The sequence below is a fragment of the Antechinus flavipes genome, chromosome 3, assembly GCF_016432865.1.
Source record: "Antechinus flavipes isolate AdamAnt ecotype Samford, QLD, Australia chromosome 3, AdamAnt_v2, whole genome shotgun sequence".
NCBI classification, from domain to species: Eukaryota; Metazoa; Chordata; class Mammalia; order Dasyuromorphia; family Dasyuridae; genus Antechinus; species Antechinus flavipes.
This window is the reverse complement of record NC_067400.1, coordinates 542,492,450-542,516,331: the sequence shown is the minus strand read 5'-3', so window position 1 is coordinate 542,516,331 and position 23,882 is coordinate 542,492,450. Positions and strand designations below refer to the sequence as shown.

Here is a 23,882-nt window from a genome sequence, read left to right as displayed (position 1 = left end):
ACAGCATAGGAGAGAATGTCGGGCAGTCAGAAGGATCACTGTGGGACACTGGGCAAGTTAAGCTGAATCTTAGAGGACACATCTGTAAAATGCACGCAGTTGTGGGGGCACAATGAGCTAATGTCCACATGCTTTGCCGGCCTTAAAGCGTATTCCAAATCCAGAATCACCACAGTGGTGGGAAAAGACCTCGATCCGAATGGACTCCTCCGAGTCCCACCTCTCACCTTTAGTGGCTGGGTACAAGCAGCTCTCTGAACTTGTTTCTCATCAGTAAAATGAGGAAGGTAGAGGTGACCTTGAAGGCCCCTTCCAGGGATAAACCTATCTATCATTTCTTACACTTTGGGGAAAGAATTTTCCTCATGAAACAAATTAAAGGACACAATAAATTGAGACCTCATACTGTTGTAAATGATAATTTATTAGCACAACTCAATCTTACTAATCACCATTATCACAAAACAGACAAGGATGTATATCAATTTAAATACAGAAAAAAAGTTAAAATTCTTTTTCCTTATATGAACCAGAAAGAAAAATACCATGTGACCATTTTTCTATCAACACTGCAGTGTTATTTCCCTTGAGAATTAAAATTATACTAGACTGAACCTTCAGGAAAGACAAGACAATTTCAACTCCCATACCCAACGAGGGAAAGTTTGCTCTTTGTCTCTTGACATTTTAAGATTTAGTCCAAAGTACCTCTAAGGAAGGTCCCCTTCACCTAAGCTGTGGAGAAAGGCCCATATTGCAGCACTGCTAGAGAATTTAATTCTTGTCACACTGGAGATGTTGCATGCATGCACCCACATGGACACACACAGCAGGGAAACCCCAATTTTAGCCCTTTAAAAAAGATTAGAATAGGGTTGGCCAATCTGACAGAAACTTATTCCAGTCTTTTTTTGTTTTAAAGAACTTGTCGGCTAGAATTAGTGGTCATAATTTCATTCTTGTTCCCTTAGGAAGACGTAGATGCATCTCTGTAACATCCATCCCCTTGTAACCCACCAACATTAGGGTGGAGTCACTGGCTAATTTTAAAGAAATATGATTACTGGGCAGCTAAGTGGCTAGAGCACCAGTACTGGAGTCAGGAGAACCTGAGTTCAAACAGTGGCCTCAGATGCTTAACACCTCCTGGCTGTGGGATCCTGGGCAAATCATTTAACCCCAATTGTCTCTCAAAAAAAAAAGAGCAAGAAATATGATTAGGGTGGTGGAAAAAACTTCCATTTTAAATAAAAATTACCACAAAACTAACATATAGAGTTTTAATATACCTAATATCATCAATAAGAATTTCGTATCTATTGTAAGCAAGGAATAGAATCAAAACAATCTGAAAGCTACGGCTGATTCACTTTAAATGGAATTTTAGCAAAAACTCAAACAATTTTTGTGGCTTACTGGGGCATACAATATTATAGTCCAGTAAAAAAACATATGCCCTAACAGCACCAAACAAGTGAAGACATACAAATTGGGTTAAATACATTCACATGAACTCTGGCTGAATTAAAAACAAAACTAAGGGCAACAAACATATGTAAAACAAATCACAGATTGGATCAAAATATTATTTAAATTAGTATGAAGTATTTTTAAAATTTCTAACTTAAGAGTATGGATTTCATGATTTTATTCCTTCTGCTTAGTTTATGTTGTTGAGTCCTAAGTCTGTAATGAAATTATTTTAGAAAAAAAGAAAGGATACAAGGAACTTATTAGCAGAAACTCAGTACCAGTTCTCTATTTGTTCCCCACAGATTTCTGTGCATGAGTTAGATATTTTTGATTTTTTAAAATGCTCTTTCACTGGACAAACATTTAAAAAATTGATTAAATGCTTTAGGAAAAAAATTTGAAAATGATTCACAAAAATGTAAATAAAACAAGTTATGAATAGAGAGTGAGGTATTGGTTTTGAAAGTGCAAATCAAGTGTTTGGCAGCATTAATTTTGCCCTCTTTCAAAAATGATAACCAGTTCATTATAACCATTTGAGAAGTTGAATCATGACCACACATAGCTTTTTTGATCCCCCTTCACCAAAATAGGTAGGAAGATGACCATCATCACCATGTAAAATTTTCTTTTTTTTTCCAAAGGCATTTTAAAGTGGAAAAAAATATTTACAGGAATGAGCTTAACTATAAGATCTCGATGTAACTTGATTTTGGCCCTTTTGCTTTCTGGGACTAAACAAGCTTTCTCCAAAAGTTGTATATACATCTTTTCAGCCCATAACTCTTAACATCTTTTCTTTTTCAGAAAATATAATAGCAGCTAATAACCAAAGTACATATACATTTTGGGGGGACACCATGTATTTGACATGGAAATATTAAGAAATAATGACAATCATTTTATGAAATTGTGAGTTCAAGTTACACAGTTTAAAGCAGACCCCTTTAAAACTTGAATTTGCTCCATTTAAATGGAGCACAGTGAGAAAAAAGTGCACAGGAACAATGCAACAATCCCAAAGAACTTCAACATTACATCAATAATTTACATAGTGCAAATTTACAGAATGATTTTAAACAAATATCTGCTAGAGATTCATGTGTATGTACATAAGCAAATCTGAGGCTTACTCCAAGTAAACTGCTTGACAGTGGTCATTTTAAATGACATAATCTTTCTGTGCTTCTGGAAAACTGAAGTTTGTCTGGTACCAAAAGTGTAATAACACTCATTTTAGTGTATTAAGCACTTTATTAAATGCTTGAATAGAACTAGCCACCATACGTATGGCTTAGATAGGATGCTTGCCCATAGGGCTCATGAGCTATTTAGGAGAAAGTAGGGAAGTTGGTTAGTCATCTTAGTACTAAAAATGTTTGCTCTAAGAGGAAAAGCAGATTATTGCACTTACCAGCAGATCTCCTGAGGTTAGAAATGTGACCCCAACAAGGGCTACACTAATAGGTATAAAATATAGTGACTCTAGACATTGCTAGCCTAAAAGCCAGTTTTTAAAAATTCATTGCCTGAAAATTCTTTAGCAGTACTTCCTGTAATTGATGGACGTATTAAAAGTGCCTAAAGAATCATTACTGCGACTGTGGGATAAATTTCCATGTTGACTAAAATGTGCATTTGCCTGTTGCCTGATTTCTTTTAGGCCCATCCCCTTTGAGGACGACGCTCTGGAGATTAATTCTTGTGCTTTGTCTCCAAGGCCAGCCAGATCAATGTATGTATGGCCTTCTATGCCTTCGGTCTGCTAGTCTAAGCTGATAACCTGGCTTTTATAATCCAAACTGAAAACTGCTGCAAATCAAGTACAGTTATGCTAGGGCAGGAGGACTGAACTTCTGATATCATGTCCAGATGGAATTGTGAGCGGTTTTTAGCTTAGAACTCATGATGCAAAATGGAAAAAGTCATTGTGTAAATAAATTTATGGACTCAGCATTTCCAAATTAGCTGGATGTGATAAAGGAATTCACTTATAAATTCCTTTGGCATTTTAAAATTAGCCAATGTCAATCATAACTTCTCTTTTTTAAAAAAATTTAATATTTAGAAGAATTGTACATGTTTAACATGGACTACTTGCTGTCTTGATGAGGGGGTGGAGAGAAGGGAGGAAGAAAAATTTGGAACACAATGTTTTGCAAGGATGAATGTTGAAAATTCTTTGCATGTATTTTGAAAAATAAAAAAATTTTTAAAAATTGTTTTTTAAAGACTATTTAGGGTAACGAATGGGATGCTGGCGACAAATGTGAATAAGGCCAACATACTTTGGAGGAGTTTAACTCCTGAACCGACCTTCTTTGGGTGCTCAAACACGCTTTGATCCTGTGTCTCGTTGTATTCCTAAGGTCTTTTTCACATATATGTTTTTATCCAAGTTAAGCTTGACAAGTGAATTAGAGTGATATATTCTAGTCAAGTCAGAGAACTGTGGTCTGACGGGGCCGTTTCCATCCTGATAGCCGGGATTAGCCTGGAAAGAAGTAACTGCCCCAATCTGTCCACAGCTGGTCCTGGGAATGGAGCTCGTGGAACTTTCATGCTGACACTGTACAAGCCATCCCAGAGGCGGCGAGCAATGTCCCCTGGAAGGGGCAGCCATCGGCCTTCTGGACGAGGACCTTTGAAAGTCACCGCTCCTGGCGAATGGCATAAGCCAAGGTGCCCACCTGACTCACATGCAGCGGCAGAGACTTCCCTAAGCTTCGACTCACACGAAGAACCACAGACTATATCTTAGGGTTCCAGACAAAAGGCTCGTTCGAGACCCAGCCCTAGAAGGGGCTTCAGGCACATTTTAGCCAGAGAGGTTAAGTGCTTTGCCCAAAGTCATACAGGTAGCATCAGAGGCAGGCCTTTGAATTCAGGTCCTATGACCCCAGAACTAGGTCTCTCTCCACTGCATCAAGCTGCTCTGGGGCACTTATGTAGCATAGATCACAGACTAAATTCTATCTACTAACATTCTATTTCTCAGTATGAAACAAGGAACACTAATAAGACATCCTGCATTCTCCAGTTTAAAAAAGGACATGAGAAAGAAAGTCTCCAGACCAAGGCAAAAGCTCCAGAAAGGCTACAATGAAATTATGTACATAATCCAATTCAATATGGTTAAAAAAAAAAAAATCCATGGAACCTGGATCTTTGGCATTGGGCTGAGGCGGAGAAGAGCAAGCAGGAAGAAATCCCTCAAGTATCATGTGAACTCATTTCAATCATTAATGACAAGAGATTTAATAGAATAAAGTGGAAATTTTTATCTCCTACTCTGTTGCAGAGAATAAAACCTACCATCCAAGACTACTGGATAAATAAATTTCTACTGCTGCTAGTACACAAAGCTGCAGTTTTAATTTCAATTACCAATTCGAATTTAGCTTAGGTCAATCTCATTCATGCTTAAAGCTTCAATGAAATTAATTTACCAAATAATTTATTTTCAACAACTTTTTTTTTTCTGAATAAAACAACCTGCAACAAAGTACAATTGAACCTGAAAAGCTACTAGATAGGGAAAGCAAAATATAAATCTTTTAAGCCATCACCTACATGTAACTAACTCCTCAAAATGCAAGCTAAATGTAATAATAATAGTGATAGCAAGCACCAGCAGGGATTTGTGTACTATGGCTATCTATCAGCCCTTTCTAGTTTATGTCCTAAGGAGATCTCACTGAGAACTTTTACCAGTTTAGCATAAGTTTTACATCTGAACCACCTGGCCCTTTCGGGGTCAAGCAAAGCTGGCATACAAATACGTATTCATCCTATAAATACTGATAATAAATATTCTGCTGGAAAAGGCGATACTATAAAATAACTCAAGTCCAGTCAAAGATGCAAATGAAAAATATAGATTAAACAAGTTTATATTACTTTTGTGTCTATTGAATATATATCTTGCTCAGAAGAGAGCTTAGAATATATATCTTGCTCAGAAGAGAGTTTCCCTTTTGAAAGGTTGTCTGGATAACTGGTGTAATATTTTATCTGTGTTCCTCCTCTATATCCTCTTTCTTCCCCATCCCTACATTTAACTGAATATATTATCCCCAATCAAATAGCAGAGGTGAGCTGAAAATTGGGCAGGTAGAAGGGTAAGCCTTGAACAGTCACATGCTACTATGAAAAGAAAGCAGAAATGGAAGATGAGTAACTTGGACAGCACAAGATGGCAGTCTTTCAGAACTGTAAGGCAGTGGATGCTCCCTCCTCACTCCTAGAAAAATACAAAAAAGGGACCAGATTTTCCCACTATTATTCATATTTCAGCCAAAACTAAAGCTCAATTTTCTATCTCAAAGGGAATGTTCCAGGAATTCTTCAGTAAATTAAAAATGAGGGGAAGAAAAAAACAGTTAAAAATGGAACTCAAAATCCAAGTATTGTTCACTTCCCAGGCTGTTCTAGCAATCTCAATATCAACAAATGTTTGTTTTTTCCCCAGTCTTCTTTTTTCACTCTAAAGCCATAAGATTCTCAACATCACTTATAAGGAACAATAAAGAATAGAATAAGTAATTCTAAAGTGCTCATTAGAATTTACCACACTAAAATATTTTATTGTTAAAATTATCCTCAAATTTGAGGAAGATTTTTGATTGAGTGTCCTTTTAAGAGATAATGTCAATGAACAAGAATGTTGTCATGGAATAATATTCTCTTCCTGCTGCCACCATAATTTAGTGATAATTCATTTGAGTCAATCTGACTTGTATTTTATCAAAGGATTTGGGATAATTAATGACCATTTTAGAAACTAACTTTCAAAATGGAGATCATGGTCTATCAGAAATTACCTTACTTTCTAAGAATCAATTAAAATGGAGTAGATGCTATTAATTAGTAAAGCCTGGGCATAATCTGGCTTTTAGGTAGTGCTCTCTGACTCTCACAGGTCATGAGGTTGCCAGTTATTTCTTTATGGCAGTTAACTACACAACAATCTCATGGTCTGAATGAATACATTAAACTTCAAACGGATAGCTAACTCACTTCTAGGATCTGGCCTGGGATAACTAGCTGATCTAAACTCCATATCAACAGAAATCAGCCATCTAACAGTCTTATTCATTGATACCTCATTTAGTGTAATAAAAAAAAAAAAACACCCAACTACTGTACTCTAGAAAACATACAAGGAAATCTAAAATGAAAATATTCTCATTAACATTATTCACATCCCAGTAATAAATTAACTTCCTTAAAAATACTTGTCAATTATTCCCTAAACTCAATCCTTATTTGCAGAGGCTACAAGGATGACTTTTAAAAGTGCAATAAAAATCCTCTTGGCCTCCTTTCTGATTCAGGCAGGATGTTCTTTTCTTTTAGTGGTTTCCAAGACATAACTTTTTGTTTTGGTGACGTTCTTCATCCATTAACTTAGAGTCTGGTCTCAAGACACCATCTGAAGCACAGGAAGAAAGCTTCTTTAAACATAGTAAATGGATTAAAATAGTAACATTTGGAAGACCAATTTTAAATGAAAATATAATTTAAGAAAAATTTTTGTTTAAAGTAGAAATTCTAGTAATCAGTTTGTATGGTGACAGGATGAAACAAACCCATGCTGGATTAACATTCAGACTTAATCTAAGGCCGATAGGTCATGCATTAATCAGTGCAAAATGCCACTCATCTCAAGGAACCTAAATTAAACCTGAAACTTTCTGATTTATGGTTTCTATTTTAATTAAAACATATATTTGCCTAAAACTTTGTAAATGCTAAAAGGCTAGAATTAAATTTTTAATTGTTTACTCATAACATAAAACAGATTTTACTTAATTCCTCTCAAATATATTATTAATGGCAGGATGAGTTTGATTTATAGTGTTACTAATTATTGAATAAATATCACTTTGTTGCAGCATAAACTTGTGTTTAATTACATCAAGGGTTCTCAACCTTTTTGACAGTCTGGGGAATCCAATAGAACCTCTCTCAGAATGATAATTTGAAGGAAATGCTTATTTTCAATTAAGAGTTTAGTGAAAGTAAAGACATAATTTTTCCCATCCAAGTATAGAGACATTCTGAAATCTTATCCACTGACCCCATGGGTTAAGAATTCTTGATTTAGAATTTGACCAACCATAAAGGCTTACATAACTCAAATTTTTGTAAAATTATACAATAAGAGAGGCTCTCAATTATGAGTTGGAAAGGAACTGTGGAGATGAATTAGTCCAACTACCTCAAGTTATAGATGAGCAAATAAGTCCAGTAAGTTTGGGTGAATTGACTGAAGTTACACAGGCATCAGAACTGGGATGTGAACTCAGGTTTTTAAACCCTTCTTTAAAAATTCATTTCCCACTATATTAGGATGTCTTCTTAAGCCCTGACGTACCTTTTGAATCCAAGATTAAATTAAGTTCAGTATAGCTAGTGTTAGTTGTACTGAATCGTATTTGAATTCTTTGAAAATTGGAAACCTAGGTATGAGACACAGAATAACTCTCAGTTAATCAGAATCTTTCTATCCCTCCCCCCCATCATTCTGGATAATGAAATTCACTGTTTAACAATGCATATATTTGGTTTTATGAAGTTAACTTTCTTATCCTCTATATTAGCTTAAAAAGCTGATTTTGATGTTGGATACGTCTATATTTGTGTTTTAATTGATTTGACCTACAAGCATGGATTTGATTTATAAATTTGGATCACATAACTGCACACATTAAATCAATTGCTTATATGGCAAATATCCACTTAGTAAAGGGAAAATATCCCTTGATATCCTTAAGATAAATTTGGTTCCCGAATCTATACATCTTGTAATTTAATAACAAGTCACTTGCCAGTACAACGCAATACTTACTCTCTACGGTTTCAGAGTCATCTAATCCCAGAATATGCGTTTCTGTTGGATTCAGTTGCCACTGTAAAAGGCCCAAGCATTTCATTTATTTAAAAAAAAAGTACAAAAACACTACAAAACTCCATGCTTCTAAAACAATGAAAAGACAAGAAAAGGGAGACCAGTGCCCCCTCCCCTCCAAAGCACTTTCATTACATATCTGCATTACAGAGTGCTGTGTTATTGTCCCTTGAAGGGACAACAAGAAGGGTTCCTGAGGATCATCTAATAACTCTACTCATTATGCAGGTAAGGAAGCAGACCCAGAGAAATGAAAGGACACGCCCAGAGGAAAAAAGGCTTTGAGTAATTTGTGGGCACAGGGGCTGTCCATCCTCCAGCCTGGCTTGAAAATCCCCTCCTGAAAATCACGGGGCCAGACAAAGTCCCAAGCGGAAGCCAGTCTCCCTGAGCACAGAGGCAGGAATGGGTCTGCCCATTAGCTGGCTGGCTGGCATCCCGGGCCCTGGGGCACAAGACAAGACAGATTTCAGCGAAGAGCACAGAGGAGCACTCCTCCTGGGCTGAAGGGCGGGGAGAACAGGACTCCTCCCGGGCTGAAGGGCGGGGAGAACAGGACTCCTCCCGGGCTGAAGGGCGGGGAGAACAGGACTTCTCTTGGGCTGAAGGGCGGGGAGAACAGGACTTCCCCTGGGCCAAGGCCATTTACAACCTGTGCCCGAGGCCTAGGACCACATGCTAAGGCCTCCCTCCCATATGGATATGGTAAAGCCTGGGCAGAGAAGTCCCTAAGGACACAGTGAGAGATTGCAGCCGTGAGCTGGCACCTTCTGAAAATATTTACTAGGGGATTTTCCTTCACTACTTTCTCATTTTATAATAATTTAAAAAACAGACAGACACTTTGTCTAATTTGATTTCAGAATCCACCTTACTTCCAGGCCTCTGCTGAGAAGGAAAGAGAACATTCATTTAGGTGCCTATTGTACACTAGGAGCTTTTTTATAATTATTCTCTCTTTGATCCTCACAACAACCCTGAGAGGTTTTAGAGATGGGAAAACCAAGGCAGAGAGGCAAAGTGACTTGTCCAGACAAAGTCACACAACTAGTGACTGTCTAAGGCTGGATTTGACTTCAGTTTTTGCTCACTCCAGGCCCAGCTCCCTGTGCCTTGTGGCACTGAGGGCTTCAGTTTTTAACAGGGGTATCCATGGCCTTAGGTAGATGAAAATGTGGTTCTATGGGGGTCACTTAAAAGTAGTCTGGGAAATGACCAGCAGTTTACTTTATTAAGCTAGTGTTTAAGATAGCATTTGCCACTCCTGTTGGGCAATATTCCAAAGCAGAACCAATTACCTCCCAATGATATGGTGAAAAATAATCAAAAGAAAAACCAATTCATTTTCATGTATAAAAGCATTTAACTCCCATGCATCTTTGTGATAAGTTTTTGCTGACCTGAATTCCAACAAGAAACCCTAGCTACTGCAGGATGGGGGGCCCCTCAGCCTGGCCAGAAAGGTCTTCCTAAGGCCTTGGAAAAGCAGATGGGAAGACAAGAGGGCAAGCCAGATACGCAGACCCACAATGCCCATGGTCCAACACAAACCATCCAAAGGCGCAAGATGGCACAACAAGAGAGTGTGAGGAGGTGGCCAACTGTGGCCACGGGGAAGCTGCACTCTGCCCAGCTGGCGATGTAATGACATCATACAGAACACCCTCGCCCGGGGAGCCGGCCGTGGACTCTGCCCACCAGCGGCGGCTGCCACCCTTATGGCCCACTGACCTGGGGCAGGGGCTCGGACAAAGGTCACTAGGCTGACCCCGGGGGTTGGACATCTGGCCCGACTCCTGAAAGGCCCAGATGCTAGGGCCAGAGTCTGTCTAGAGGAGGGGGGACAATGTGAATCTGGCTGGGCTGAGGACTCCCAAGCTCTGGTTCCAGTGACATGACCTGCATATTTATGATCATTATCGCTACAGGAACAAGCATTGTTTAGCACTTTTTTTCAGGGATTTGAGAAAGAAATAAGAGATGCTCCTGAAGTGATTAGGTTAGGATGAGAGAATAAAGGATTAAAAACAAGTCTGTGCATACATGAGAAAGAAATATGCCTGAAGTAGAGAATCATCCTGAAACTAAATAAAGGGAGCGTGGCATTTCTAACCACACTTTCCCTCCTTAGACCAAAGGTCCAATTGAGACCACATGGCAAGGACACCTGGTTTGGGGGGGAGGAGTGAAGTTCTGTCCGTACAGATGTCTGCAAGCTCAGTGTTCATAATCTGAGTGTGCCTGAACCGAAGCAATCACCACAGTTTTCATAAAGCTCAAACAAGTGGCAAGCCGTGCTCTGATCTCCTAACCTCACAAAGGGAAGGACGCTGTTGAAAAACACTTTCATTTACTTACCGTAAATTTGCTAACACCCTCAAGTTCCTCAAACCTCATGTAAGAGATGTCTGCCTTCTTCTTTCCAACATCTACATCTCCTGCATAGATTTGTTTGATGCCTGCACCTTTAATTAAAGGCACACACTCATCACATGGGCACTTAGTCACAAAAATCATACTTCTTTCTTCTGGTTTTATTTCTTGACACCTGGAAGTAATGAGAAAAACTTAAGGAAATGTTAAACTATTCTTTTAAAGAAAACTTTAAATAATCTGAGAATAGACAGAAACAAATTTCCTTAAAACTATACATAGCAATTTTAAAAATAGTGATTAAGCTTACTGCTGGTGAAAAAGTACATTTGACTTAAGCATTCACAAAAATTAGTTAAGATTTTAAAATATTGCAAGAGTTGGTACAAAGACTAATTACACAAAATAAAAAATGGCAGATGTAAAAAAATGAAAAGAGAAAATAGTGAATTATAAGCACAATGGGATTACTTTTTATATAATATAGCTTTGGGGGTTCAATCCAATTCCAACATTTATTTAGAATCTATACTATGTGTAAAGAGCACTATGCCGAGTTTTTTATTAGATAAATTTCATTTATGTCTTCATGGAGTTCACAACAGAGAAAGGACTCTCACCCTCTTAAAAAGCTAAGCATCTTTTATCATGCTCTTTATATTTATGTTTTGAGCTGTATTTATTGTAATCTTATTCTACCATATTGCCCGTGCCCTAACAATTTACTTTATAAAAACTAAATATGACAAAACTACTCCCCCACAAATACAGCAAATGTCACAGTAATGAAGTATAAGAAAAGAACAGATTTCACAGGCTAAGTTCTTGCAAATTTTCACAAGCAAACTCTAGGTTAGGAAGAACTCCTTTAAGAACACTAAAAGGAGGCCATTTACAATCTTCTTTTCCCTCACAAGTTTCAATGAAGATGATGAGGATTTTTTATTTCCAAATCCTTTGTTTTAAGCTACCAATGATGAAATGGTTGAAAAGAATCTTATCAAGTATTATAATGTTAATGGTGCTAATATCATCATACCAGAGTGCAGTATGTTTGTCAGTCCATCAGTAAATAAGCAATTATTAAACATCTACTATGTGCTAAGCACTATGTTAAGGCACTGGAAATACAAAGAAAAGCAAATGACAGTCCCTGCCCTTGAGTTCACCATCGAGCAAGGACATATACATGGCTTTTTGAACAAGACAGTAAAATACAAGATAAGCAGGTCAAATCTCTAAAGCAATGTGTTCTAGGCTGCCTGAGGACCAGCCTTAACACATCTGGAAAAACAGAATCAACAGGCAGTGAAACCCTTAGCCAAAGCCACTGGTGGAGACCAAATACTAAGCTGTAGGGTTTGTGATCTGCATTGGTTTAAAGTACCCACAATGAAGAGGAAGGATCCTTGAAGTATTAAATAAATGCTATATGATTTTTTTAAATGACGTTCTAAAGATATAGGAAGCAAAGGAGATCTCAATATTTACAGGCAGTGTAGAGAGAGCAAGACCAAAAAGCAAAAAAAAAGTCAGACAAGTTCTAGAAATGTCTTAGCCAAGGGGCCTAAGATGCATGCCATTCATGAACAGCCAAGTTTAGCAAAAACAATCCTAATTTTTCTGAAATGATTGTCCAGTATTTGAAAAATAAAAGCTATTCAAAAATGTCTGAAAGAAAGCCACCCTCTGCACCAAACTCCCACTCTTATTAAGAAATATACCCACATGCAAAAACATTCCCATACCTAAATGTCAAGGCATTCTGTTCAGCATGGATAATGTATCTGAACTTTCTTATCTCTCGGTCTTTCTGTTTGTCATCCATGTGTGGGAAGTCAGCATATTCAGATCCAACAGGAAAGGCATTATAACCACATCCAATGAAATACATAGCCCCTGTTCCATCACAGGTTTTCTGCAAACAACCAATATGTTTAATTTTAAACTCATCAAGATGTTTTAAAAATAATTCATCATGCATATATATCATACTCCCCAAAGTCATCATGCTGCTTTGTACCAGTATAGGTATGTATATTTTTAATGTAGTCTGGTCAAAGTTATGTTTCATGGGAAAAAAAATCATGACCAAATAATCTCATATAGTTTGTGAATGTTATCTTCATTATGTTATCTCTGGGACTATTCCCTAATTGTTTGAGATGTATTTTTGTGTGTATAACGTGTATTTAATACACATTAAGATATACTTTTGCATTGTTTATCTAAATAGATTTATAAACTTCTGGAAATCATAAACTATCTACTATGCTTTTTGGTTACCCCTGTTATGCAGTAATGTTTGGGATAAAAAGAAGTAACTTGATAAATTGCCTATTGAATAATGTGCTGCAAGAGATATTTTGTGCTATTAGTGTGTTAAGAAGTTAACAAATCACTTGAAAAAAAGGTCCTGCCATGAGATGTGAAAAGAGGAATGGTCGCAAAATACAATTTCCAACAGTAAGCACCACTTTAATTTAGAGACATTGGCCTTTATTAATGAAGAAAATGAGCCACATGGATAGGAGTTATTTACAGAATACCAACTATATATATTTGAAAAGATTTTCTTTTCCATCAAAGAACTTTTTGTTTTCTTCTTTGGTGTCCTAGGAGTCACAATCTGAAATTATCTATCAGTTGTCAAAAGTTGATATTTATTACTAGCTTATAATTAGGTTTAGAAATAAGCTACTATCTTCACAAACTAGAATGCAGAGACATCAATGATACCCTATCAAAAGACTCATTATGTAAAAATTCCACCAACTGCCATGTGTTCAGTAGTCATCTACTAAAGGCCCATTTGAGAGGAAGGCTCCGTGCCAGGCTCCTACTTCAGATAAGATGGGCAGGCAGATGGTGCAGTGGATGGAGTACTAGGCCATCAGGCCTTAGATATCTCCCAGTTGGGAGACCCTGGGCAAGCCAGTGGGGGAAGGGAACAGGAAGATGCCCCAAGATCTCTGCCAAGAAAACCCCTGGAGCCCCACAGCCGCCTGGGAGCGAGGTGTCATTATCATCCCCATTTTACACCTAAGCAAACTGAGGCAAACTGAGGCTAGGGCCTTGCCCAGCTCACTGGGTTCAGACATGACCTTAGGCCCGGGCCTCCCATTGGCTGCCTCTAGATTCTCGCTGCATTAGAGAAGCACAAAACAAGCTACTAGAGATCAAAAAGAGGAAATTAATAGTTACATATATTCTTTGTGTCAGTAATCTTTGGGTCAAGCTTTAAAAATGTCATTGGTAAGGGGGGAGATGACCCCCCCAGACCCAAGCAAGAGCAGGAGCCAAGTCCTGGGGCAATGAGGAACAGGCTCTGGTCAGGGGCCAAGACCTCCCATTCCATGAGCCTTGAATGGCAGGGGAAGGAATCTTTCCCCAAAGGACAACAGGAAGCACTAAAGGACTCTCAAGAGAGGTGTTTCAAATGCTTTTCTGCTACAAGTATGAGAGGTGAACTGGAGCAGGAAAGACTGGCCCAAGAACAGCAAGGTGCCCCAGGGTGCAGAGTCAGAGAGGGACAGGCTGGTCCCTGGCTGCATGGGGCAGGGGCGGGGAGAGGAGCAGAGAGCGGGCAAGGCGTGTGGCGGCAGACAGAAAGAGCGACGCCATTCAGGAAGCACTTATAAGTCAGTGCAATATGGGCCAGGACCTGACCTGTTAGGGACACCCCCGACCAAAACGAAGAACAGAAATTGTGCCATCGAGAAAGGACGTGACGTGACATAAAAATGGAAGAGAATTTGATAAAGCAGAGACAGCTAATCACAAGAAATCCACGACTCTTAAGGGTCAAAGACACAGAGGGGACAGGTTCTAGACAAGAGGCACAGTCTTTGCAGAAGCACGGAGGCCAGAGACATCATACTCTGCTTGGAAAATACTGAGGCGGCCAGTTTAGCTGAAATGTTGCATTTGTGCTTCTGGAGTAGGCGACAGTCCTCCATTTTTGGAAATGAGGGACTTGGGGTCTAAATCTTAGTGTTGTCCCTCTCACTTTCATGCCCTTGCCTGGGCTCCTCATTCCTCCATGGCACTTCCTTTCCTCCTCCTCCCTAGAGTCTCGTTCAATGTGTATGACACTTTCTTTGTGAAGCCTTCTGGACCCTTCACTTGTTTTCTCCTCTTCAAATTATCATGCACAGCAAACACTTATTTGTACATCACAGCCCTGGTAAAAGGCAAGTTCTTGAGGAGACAGGGCTATGTTAGTATCCCCAATGCCTCGTCTTCTACCTGGCACAAAGTAAAATATTTAACGTCGGGTGGATCAGAAATTGGAGTCTACTCTACATGTAATAAGGAGAGAGACGGACCTCAAAACATATGGAAAAAGTCAGGAATAATCATTAGGGAGAATGAAATAGTGAGTTAATGAGAATTGAATACAAATGAGAATTGACCAACAAGGGCATCTGACATACATTATTAACACTTCATTTATGTAATGATTACTTACCTGGCAATTTTAATTCTACAGAACATGTTTTACAGCCTAGAAAGGCAAAAAAGGGCTTCTGAGCCACCAAGAAAAATGGGACCAAGGCCCCAATAAGTCCACACCTCAAGCCCTGATATACTGTGTGTATATGGGGGGATGATTATCATGAACAAATCCTGGGCTTTTTAAGTCCCAAAGACTTTTATTTTGGCTGTTGTTCCTAGAAATAGCTTTTCTAAAGCACATCATACTCAGAATGTATTTATTTGATCTTACTGAAGTACAAAATTAAATATTTTTAAAAATATGTGAAGTGGATTGTGTATCCATTTCTTAAATGGCATATTTTGATTCTTTCTTGATGATACATCATCATCATTATGGGTATCAGGTAGTGTTATGATGATTACTACCCTCCTAATCTAGGTCCAATTCTCTTTCAGGAGATTATCTCCTTTCTCAAAAGAGTCTGGAAGGGAGTGCTAGTAAACAAAGGGGAAAAAAAAGCAACAATAAGTTTTCTCAAAAAGCAAAACAGCCTAAGACCACTGGTGTAGGGAAACTAAGTCCTCCACATGTCAAAAGTTCCTTAGGGAATCATCATATGACAATCATCATAGCACAATATACTATCTGATGCCCAGAATGATGATATATCATCAAGAAAGAGTCAAAATATGCCATGTAAGAAAAAAATACACAATCCATTTCATAAGTTAAAAAAATTTTTTTTGAATCTTGCACTTCTACAAGAGCAAATAAATACATTGAGTATAATAATCTGCTTTAGAAAAGATATTTCTAGGAACAACAGCCAAAATAAAAGTCTTTAGGACTTAAAAACCTAAGGATTAGTTCACAATAGCCATCCCCAATGATGCTAAGGTATTACTCTAAAAGGTCGGTCAATGATTTCCTTGCAATGACAAAGACCAGAAGCAAACAAACCTATCTCATTGAATTGAAAACTTAATTAAATTTAATAAACATTTATTAGGCTCCTTTCCTTCTGTGCAGGATGCTGCACTAGATTCACAAAGATAGAATAGTGAAATAGGGCTTTGACTCTTAATTATATCATCTATAATATATACCAGGGCCTAGGCTGCTGCTAAACCAGTAATCCTAGTGCAGTTCAGCATTAGATGAGACAATATTGATGTGAGACTGAGACAAATGTTCAGGGATATAACAGAGTCCTACTTACTTATCCCATCCTAAAAATTGTAAACTACCAAAATTTCAACTCAGTTCAAATTCAATAAAGATTCAGCAACAAAATAAAAGTAGAAATAGAATTGCTAAGAGTTCTTTCATACTTACAGATTTCCCTTCTGCCCAAATCACAGCTCCAACTCCTGTTTTGTGATCCTCTGAATTAACCAAAAAAACAAACAAACAAACAAACTTAAAACTTAAATTTAAGCCACCAAGTGTTTGGAGGAAAAAGTGCTTTCTTATAAGAAAAACTTAAAAATTGTAATACAGCTCATACTTACATAGTGCTTTAAGTAAGCAGGACAAGAGTTATTCCTACTTTACAGATCAGAAAACATTGAGAAATATTAAATTATTTTCCCATCCTCATGTAGCTAAGAAACATCAGATTTATACATTTTTTACAAAGGTTTTTTTTTTTTTTTTATTTCAATGGAGGAACAAGGCAGAAATATTTTTAATTGAACTAAAATATTGTTAAAAGGCAATCCAAAGACAATATTGAGCAAAAGGTCTTCTAAGTCCAGAACATTTCCAAAAATGCTCCACCAAATAGGTTTAAAATGATTGTACATGTATTTACCTATATCAGATTGCCTGCTGTCTTGGAGAGCGGAGAGATAAGGGAGGGTGTGAGAAAAAAAAAAAAAAACTAACTCAAAATCTTATAAAAATGAATGCTGAAAACTATCTTTACATGTAATTAGAAAAATAAAATACCATTGAATTAAAAACAAAACAAAACAACAAAAATGCTCCACTGTTGCTTTGATGACAACAGGTCTCTTCATTGTTCCCAGAAAGGTATTGGAAGGCTTCCAGTATAGAAAGTCAGGTACTTCATACCAGAGCTTGGCTACAAAGGCTGAGCTGACCATAGATGCCAATTTTGGGACTTACACCCTATTGTTGCCATGGTGAATCTGCAGCTCAGCCAGAGAATGGGAAGGAAACTAGATCTGGGGACTGAATCTACTTTCAGTCCCACTCTGCCACATACTCAACCTAGAGTCTTAATTTGCTCAGCTTTAAAATGAGGGCCCATTCATTCACAGGACTGTTGTGAGGAAATCTTAAGGACAGCTAGGTGGAGAAGTGGAGAATGCGCCAGGTCTGGAGTCATGAAGACCTGAATTCAAATCTGGCTTCAGATACATCCTAGCTGTGTGATCCCAAGCAAGTCACTTAATCCTGTTTGCCTCAGTTTCCTCATCTGTAAAATGAGCTGGAGAAGGGAATGACAAAGCACTCCAATATTTCTGTTAGGAACATCTCAAATGGGATCATGGAAGATCAGACATCACTAAAATGACTGAACAATAATACATAACTGTGTTATTGCTATGAACTATTAAGATGAAAGATCAGCTCATAGGGCCTGCTGGCAGACCATTTCATAGAACAATCAGGGCTAAGTGAAACTTTTCAAACCTTCTTCTAAACTAGTATGTCATAATGGAAATCTTTCCCCTCAAAGTGAGAGGTGAAGGATTAAATAACACAAAAAATTCTAAAATAATGGGTTTAAGATTTATATTACTCAGAAATATTCAGATCTTCCTATCATTCTAGTCATTGAAAAGAAATATAAATTGCAGAAGAATAGTCTTGTGGGAAAAATACAAGCATGAGAGAAATAAATACATTAAAAAAGTTAAAAACAGTTGCCATGAGGTTTGTAAAAAAGATTTTATTTAAAAACACATTTTACTCCTTCCCTGTCTTTCTCAGTTTACCTCAAAAAAGAACAAAAAGCTCAACCTATGACCCCATGTTCATTTCTGAAGCAAGTGACAGAAGTCATAAACATAAAATATAATAAAACTGAAATCTCTGTTCTGAGAAAAATTGTACTGAGAAAAAATAAATAAATATTGTACTGTGTACAATAAATAAAAATCTGAAACAGAAAAAAATAATTCAAGTTTTATGGGTCTGCTTCTCCCACCAATATGTTAAGTTTTAAGCCTCGATGGCAAGATTAATTATGTTATTAAAAACAAAACAAAAAACACTTTATAGTTATGTCAGACATTAGTATAAGAGTATTAATGAAGCTAAAAGCTTGAAAAACATAGGGCCATTCAAAAATTCCTACAGCTGTGCAACCCAACCTGAGGCCTTTTTTCAGTAGAATACAGGATTCCTGACTCCAAGGTGCATTAAATAAACAGTATGATGAAAGATCTATTTCTTTAGTATAAACACAAAAAAATGTGCAAGTCATTAATAAGCATGGGAATCGTTGTTAAAAGAATCAATTCTTTCTAGATCTAAAAGAAAAAAATCACTCCAAGGGTTGAATTAATTTATATATCCATCCCATAGCACACAAAACCAATTATCAACGCATAGGTGTGGAAAAAAATCTCCCAAATACTTTTGTCAAAATAAAATTTTTGATTAAGGAAATTTAGGATAGCAGAACTGTCATCTGACATTTGTGTCTTTTCTTTTCAAAAGCAACTGTCAACTTGCATTTTACTTTTGCTCTGAAATTCCTTGTGAGTAGATGCATATTTCATCCTCTCTCTACACTGGCTAGCTAGCACTTGTGTGGAGCTCTTTAGTTTGTAAAACATCTCATAAGCCTATCTTATTTTAGCCTCCAGAGGACCTTGCATTGCAGGTGGTATTACTCCCCTGTACAGGAAGGCCAGCTGCGGGACATGCCCACCGTCAGACAGCTTTGCCTGTGTTTGGGACTAGATGGGAAACCTTCCAGGTCCAGCTCTCAGTGCACTACGGTGCCACATACCTGTTACAGACCAACAAAATGGGTATGGAAAAACTGCCTAGAACTCGGCTTTAAACTTCCAGCTTAATATCTCTTATAATTTCAGCTTTATCACAGGCACAAAATATTGAGTTATTTATAACCAAGATTTCCCAAACACAATCATATGGACACATGGTCAACTGGGCTTAAGCAAACACTGTCATTACGGATTTTTCATTTGGGGATCAACCCCTTTAATTTTAATCTGATGACTGTCAGAAAGAATAAGAAAAATGTTTGTCAGTTCTGGTTAAGAAGAGAATGAGTTACAAAAATCTTACAGTTTTTTTTAATAGGTAGAGGGTCTAGACCTGTGATTTCATCAACATAGGGAATTCCTAAGGCAAGGAAACTATTAATGCCTATCTGTACCTTCTCTGCAAAGTAAATGCAGGGAAAAAATTCTCATTTATATAAAATTTTGGTTCTGTTTTGGAAGCCTCAAAGCTATGGAAAAAAATGTGTAAATATACTTTCAACTAATTCTAAAATTTTATTGACACTCTTTTCTCAATTGACAACAGCTAATTCCAAATTTATAACAATTGAAAATTCTAAGGTTTGTCCCAAGAAAATTCTCAAACACAGACTCACAGAGGCTAGAAACAACCTTAAAGATTGCAGTCCAACCCCTTTTTATTCAGACTGTTTCTCTTAAGATCATAGAATATTTGCAGGAACATTTTTACAGTCTCTGGTTGTGGTTTCAAACAATTCATCTTATAAGTTTCTGACATTAAAAACAGTACACATAAAGCACCTTGGACTTAAGCTTAATTTATGGTACAAATAAACTAACAGCTTATCAAATCAATAATTTCTAATAAAAAAAAAAAACAGATCACATTTGCTTTAAAAATGAGTTAATTTCTGCCTGAATAACAATAAGGCAAAAAAACCCAAAGAAAATGAAACACATTCTGTTTCCACTTTCTCTAGTCAAAATTGGGATGAATTATATTATCTGAATCATTCACAATCAATTAAAAATAAACTTGTCATGAAATTATTTTGGTATCTACTAATTAGAATGATAGCCAACTAATTAAATGAAGGGAAATCTATCTGGATCATAGACACCTTTCAATGACCAATGGTTCAAAGGATAAGGATAGAGAAAAGTAACAGCAATGGAAGCTTAAATAAATTTAATACAAGCTCTTATCCTATCCTGATTCTCAGTTCCTCACCTATAAAATGACAGGGGTTGGACTAGATAGCTTTCAAGGTCCTTTCCAGCTCGAGATCCATGATCCTTCCCTAATGGAACTTTTTTCCATAGCTGCTAAAAGCACCAAAACTGATCATTGAATTGTACTTTCTCTCTTCTGCCTGCCCTCTGGCAGAGGAGCTAATAAGCAGTGAGAGGGGTCAAAGGCAGGCAAAAGAAAGAATCCCCTTGATCATCATACTAATTAATTATAACTTCACTACATATAAGGCAGATGAATCACAGGGAATCATAATACTAATTCTAATACTACTATTGCCTAGCCAACTGTCCCACTCATCAAGTGGCAAATGATGAGTATTTAAAAGCAAACGGAATGCTAACATCGATTAGCTGAATTGCAGTGATGTTTCTGTTACAAATATACTACCAGCAAGCCCCAATTTACAAACTAAGAGCAACTCACCGGTCCGGTAGGCCAATAACCTGGCCTGTACCATGCAGTGCCTTGCAATCTCTTGTGGTAAGCTTTGATTGTGAATTTCATTAATCTGCTCTGGATTGCTACAATAAAATCCGAAGTGTTTAAAGTTGGGCACACTGGAAGCTACTGTGGCCAAAAGTAGAATAAGGTCTTTCATGTTTTGCCTTAGATTGCTAAAATATGGATTTTCACACAGGTTCTCCAAGCCTATAGTCATCAATATTTGCTTATGCATTTCTTCATTTGAAACCAGAAATAACATTTCATATTCCTTTATTCTTTCTTGTTTACATTCAAAATAAAAGTCAGAGTTAAAGCCAGGCTGTGTTTTTGCAATTCTTTGAATAAAATCACATTTGTAGGAGGTTTCCTCTACAAACTGCACCATATAACACACCAAAGGTTGAAGCAAGACACACACATGGGCCCGACTGTTTGACTTCAATCTTTCCACTGCTTTGGCATCTAGTTTTGCATCTCCAGTACTCAGTGGATTGGAAGCTTCAGTAAGCAAGCTTATTTCTGGATCGGCAGGCCAGTAGGAGATTCGGTTCACTCCAGCTGGAACACAAGATGTAAAAGATCTGAAACTTCTTGAATATATCAGAATATCATCTGAAAGATCCTGAGGCCTGGGATTTATGTGATAAACCCCCCAACAGGCAGAAAATTGAGATACTTGGGAGACAAGGGAGGTTCACCAGAGATCTGCCTCTATGCTACTAGAAGTACTGGTTTTCAAAGCATGATCCCAGGACTATTGATGGAATGAGAGGGTGCTTTGAAGTCCATGAGTTGTAGCTTTATATATATTACAGATATTTCTGAACTTGGGTTTCTGTCATAGTTTATAAGATACTTAATAAAACCCCTTATTATCTCATTTAACTTTTTTGTTATCTCACGACTAATAATGTCTTCTAATCTTGGATGGGGAAAGAATCCTATTGATAAGTATATATGGGTGGGATCAATAATCTCCAAGGTATTTTCCTCCAACAAAGTAGTTCATTCACTCAAATATTTATTAAACACTGTGTGCAGAAACTTCGATAGGAAGATAGGAGGATGGGGAAGACAAAGCTTAGGAGAATTAGGTCATAGATAACAATGTTGAAAGAGATTATAGTGCCTGACCTTATGGAGGTTAAAGGCTACAAGAATCAAAATCTTTGCTAAGTGGCAGTGCTCTAGCTGTGAAGGTTTTCTCTTATTCTTGACTTCTTGGACTGCAAAGGAATTATGATGGCTTCTACAAAGCCAAATAAGGGGAGTCATTTGTATTTTATAGTAACAACCTCCTTCCTTCTGGACTGGAGAAAGTGCTCACAATGTATTCTCAAATCAGCTTTGCTGGCAAAGCCTTTAAATTAGTTCTATGGCTGATGAAAATCGATATGCATATGTCTTTTGTTTGTTCAAGATAAAGAAGGAAAAATCCTTATAAAAGGCTCATATCAGTGCCACGTACTGCCTGCCACTTTTAGTTCATTATCTTACCAATAGTTAAAAACAGGGAAGCAAAACAAAACCAGTAGAAACCCAATTCATTATTAAAGGACTTGACCATCAGAGAGGATCACACCATATCTTGCCAACAGATAGAGTAAACATGATTATATATATTATGTAATGGGTCAAATTATATATAGATTTTTCCCCCCAACATCATTCTATAGGAGTTTTATTGAAGAACCTCTTCTAGCTTCTTCCATTTCATTATCTCACCAAATTCAGACACTTCTTAATTGAAGGAAAATGGAATCTACCTTTATTTTCCCCTCCACTTAAAACCATTTTTAATTCCTAATTTCTAATAAAATAACCCTAATTCTTAAATCTAAGATTTGCTGTCAGTATGTTCTCCTGTTATAAACAAGCTGTAAAATAACCCTAATTCTTAAGTCTAAGATGTGCTGTATGTTCTCCTGTTAGAAACAAGCTGTTCATCAGTCTGTGTAACATAATTGGGCCTACATATAAATATTTATGGAGCTCAAAAATGGAATGGTCACACATAACTTTGAGATGAAAAACAAAACAAGATGAAAAAAAACCAGAAGAAATTAAGATGTAAAGGAATGAAGAGAAAAACACTAGATACAGAAAAAGAAATTCTTTTTCCAGGTACCAGTGGTACTAAATTCCCCTATTCATATCTCTAAAAAACACTACAAGTATTTCTAACTTTTGAGTAGCAAACATGCTGGCATTTGAAATTAACCAATTACAGAAATTCATAGCCATGTAATGAGGAAAAAACAATAGGGCAAAATTAAATGACAATAACAACTATGGCTGAAAGCGTATCTAGCACTCCATCTATAACCTACTGCTTCTCTAAGAAGGAATTAATTCATCCTTTAATTTTGCCCTCCATTCCTAATCTATTATTTCAGTGCCCTAAAGTGTTCCTTTGTAAAATCTATATATCCATATCTTACTTTCTATTACATTACCATGCTATTCCAGGCACTTAGCTCCATCAGCCTCTAGCCTTACCTTATCTCCTAACCATCCCATCAAACCAATCTTTCTTAAAAACATTGCTCTCCTCATGCCTTATCCCTACTCAAAAACTTTCAATGGCTCCATTACCAACAAGTACGAATTCCTCTCCCCTCCAAGAGGTGGACCACAAGTAATAAATCCATTACAGAAATTAACCATGTAGATGGAGAGGCATTCGCCGTCACCTTGTCAGAACTGGAACTCATGATTCTGACACTCATAACAAAGAGCACAAAGATGTCCTAAGATGCCAAAATAGGACACAAGACCTGTGAGAGAAGATTCCTGGGGACACGGCTCTGTGAGGGATGGAAGCGGAAGAGTACAGTCAGGCCACAGGCCAGAGAGGAGCTAATCCAGGAAGTAAGGAGTGGGAAGTGTCAAGGCTATGCCATCTGGTAATTTGGATTACTTCATTATTCTTCTTAACCAGATACTAAACTAGTTTTTGTCAGCTCAAAGTATTGTCAGCACTCTCAAAATTGCATTGTTCTGGTCAAGCTGCCC

The 23,882-nt window shown here is 37.3% G+C and overlaps 1 protein-coding gene across 2 annotated transcripts in view; it reads right to left on the bottom strand.

Annotated features, from left to right (window-relative positions):
• Window positions 1-403: 403 nt before the first annotated feature.
• CDADC1 (cytidine and dCMP deaminase domain containing 1) overlaps window positions 404-23,882 on the bottom strand; it is a 51,708-nt gene continuing 28,229 nt past the window's right edge. The window contains exons 5-11 of one of the 2 annotated variants that reach the window (XM_051987351.1): window positions 20,847-21,425; window positions 16,536-16,585; window positions 12,508-12,677; window positions 10,745-10,934; window positions 8,327-8,387; window positions 7,853-7,937; window positions 6,810-6,907 (exon numbers count right to left, since the gene is read on the bottom strand). In XM_051987351.1, the coding sequence (XP_051843311.1) occupies window positions 7,894-7,937; window positions 8,327-8,387; window positions 10,745-10,934; window positions 12,508-12,677; window positions 16,536-16,585; window positions 20,847-21,425 (1,094 nt within the window). In that variant the 3' untranslated portion in view covers window positions 6,810-6,907; window positions 7,853-7,893. Of the gene's footprint in view, window positions 6,908-7,852; window positions 7,938-8,326; window positions 8,388-10,744; window positions 10,935-12,507; window positions 12,678-16,535; window positions 16,586-20,846; window positions 21,426-23,882 lie in introns of both variants that reach the window. The other variant, XM_051987352.1, reaches the window with a different exon arrangement.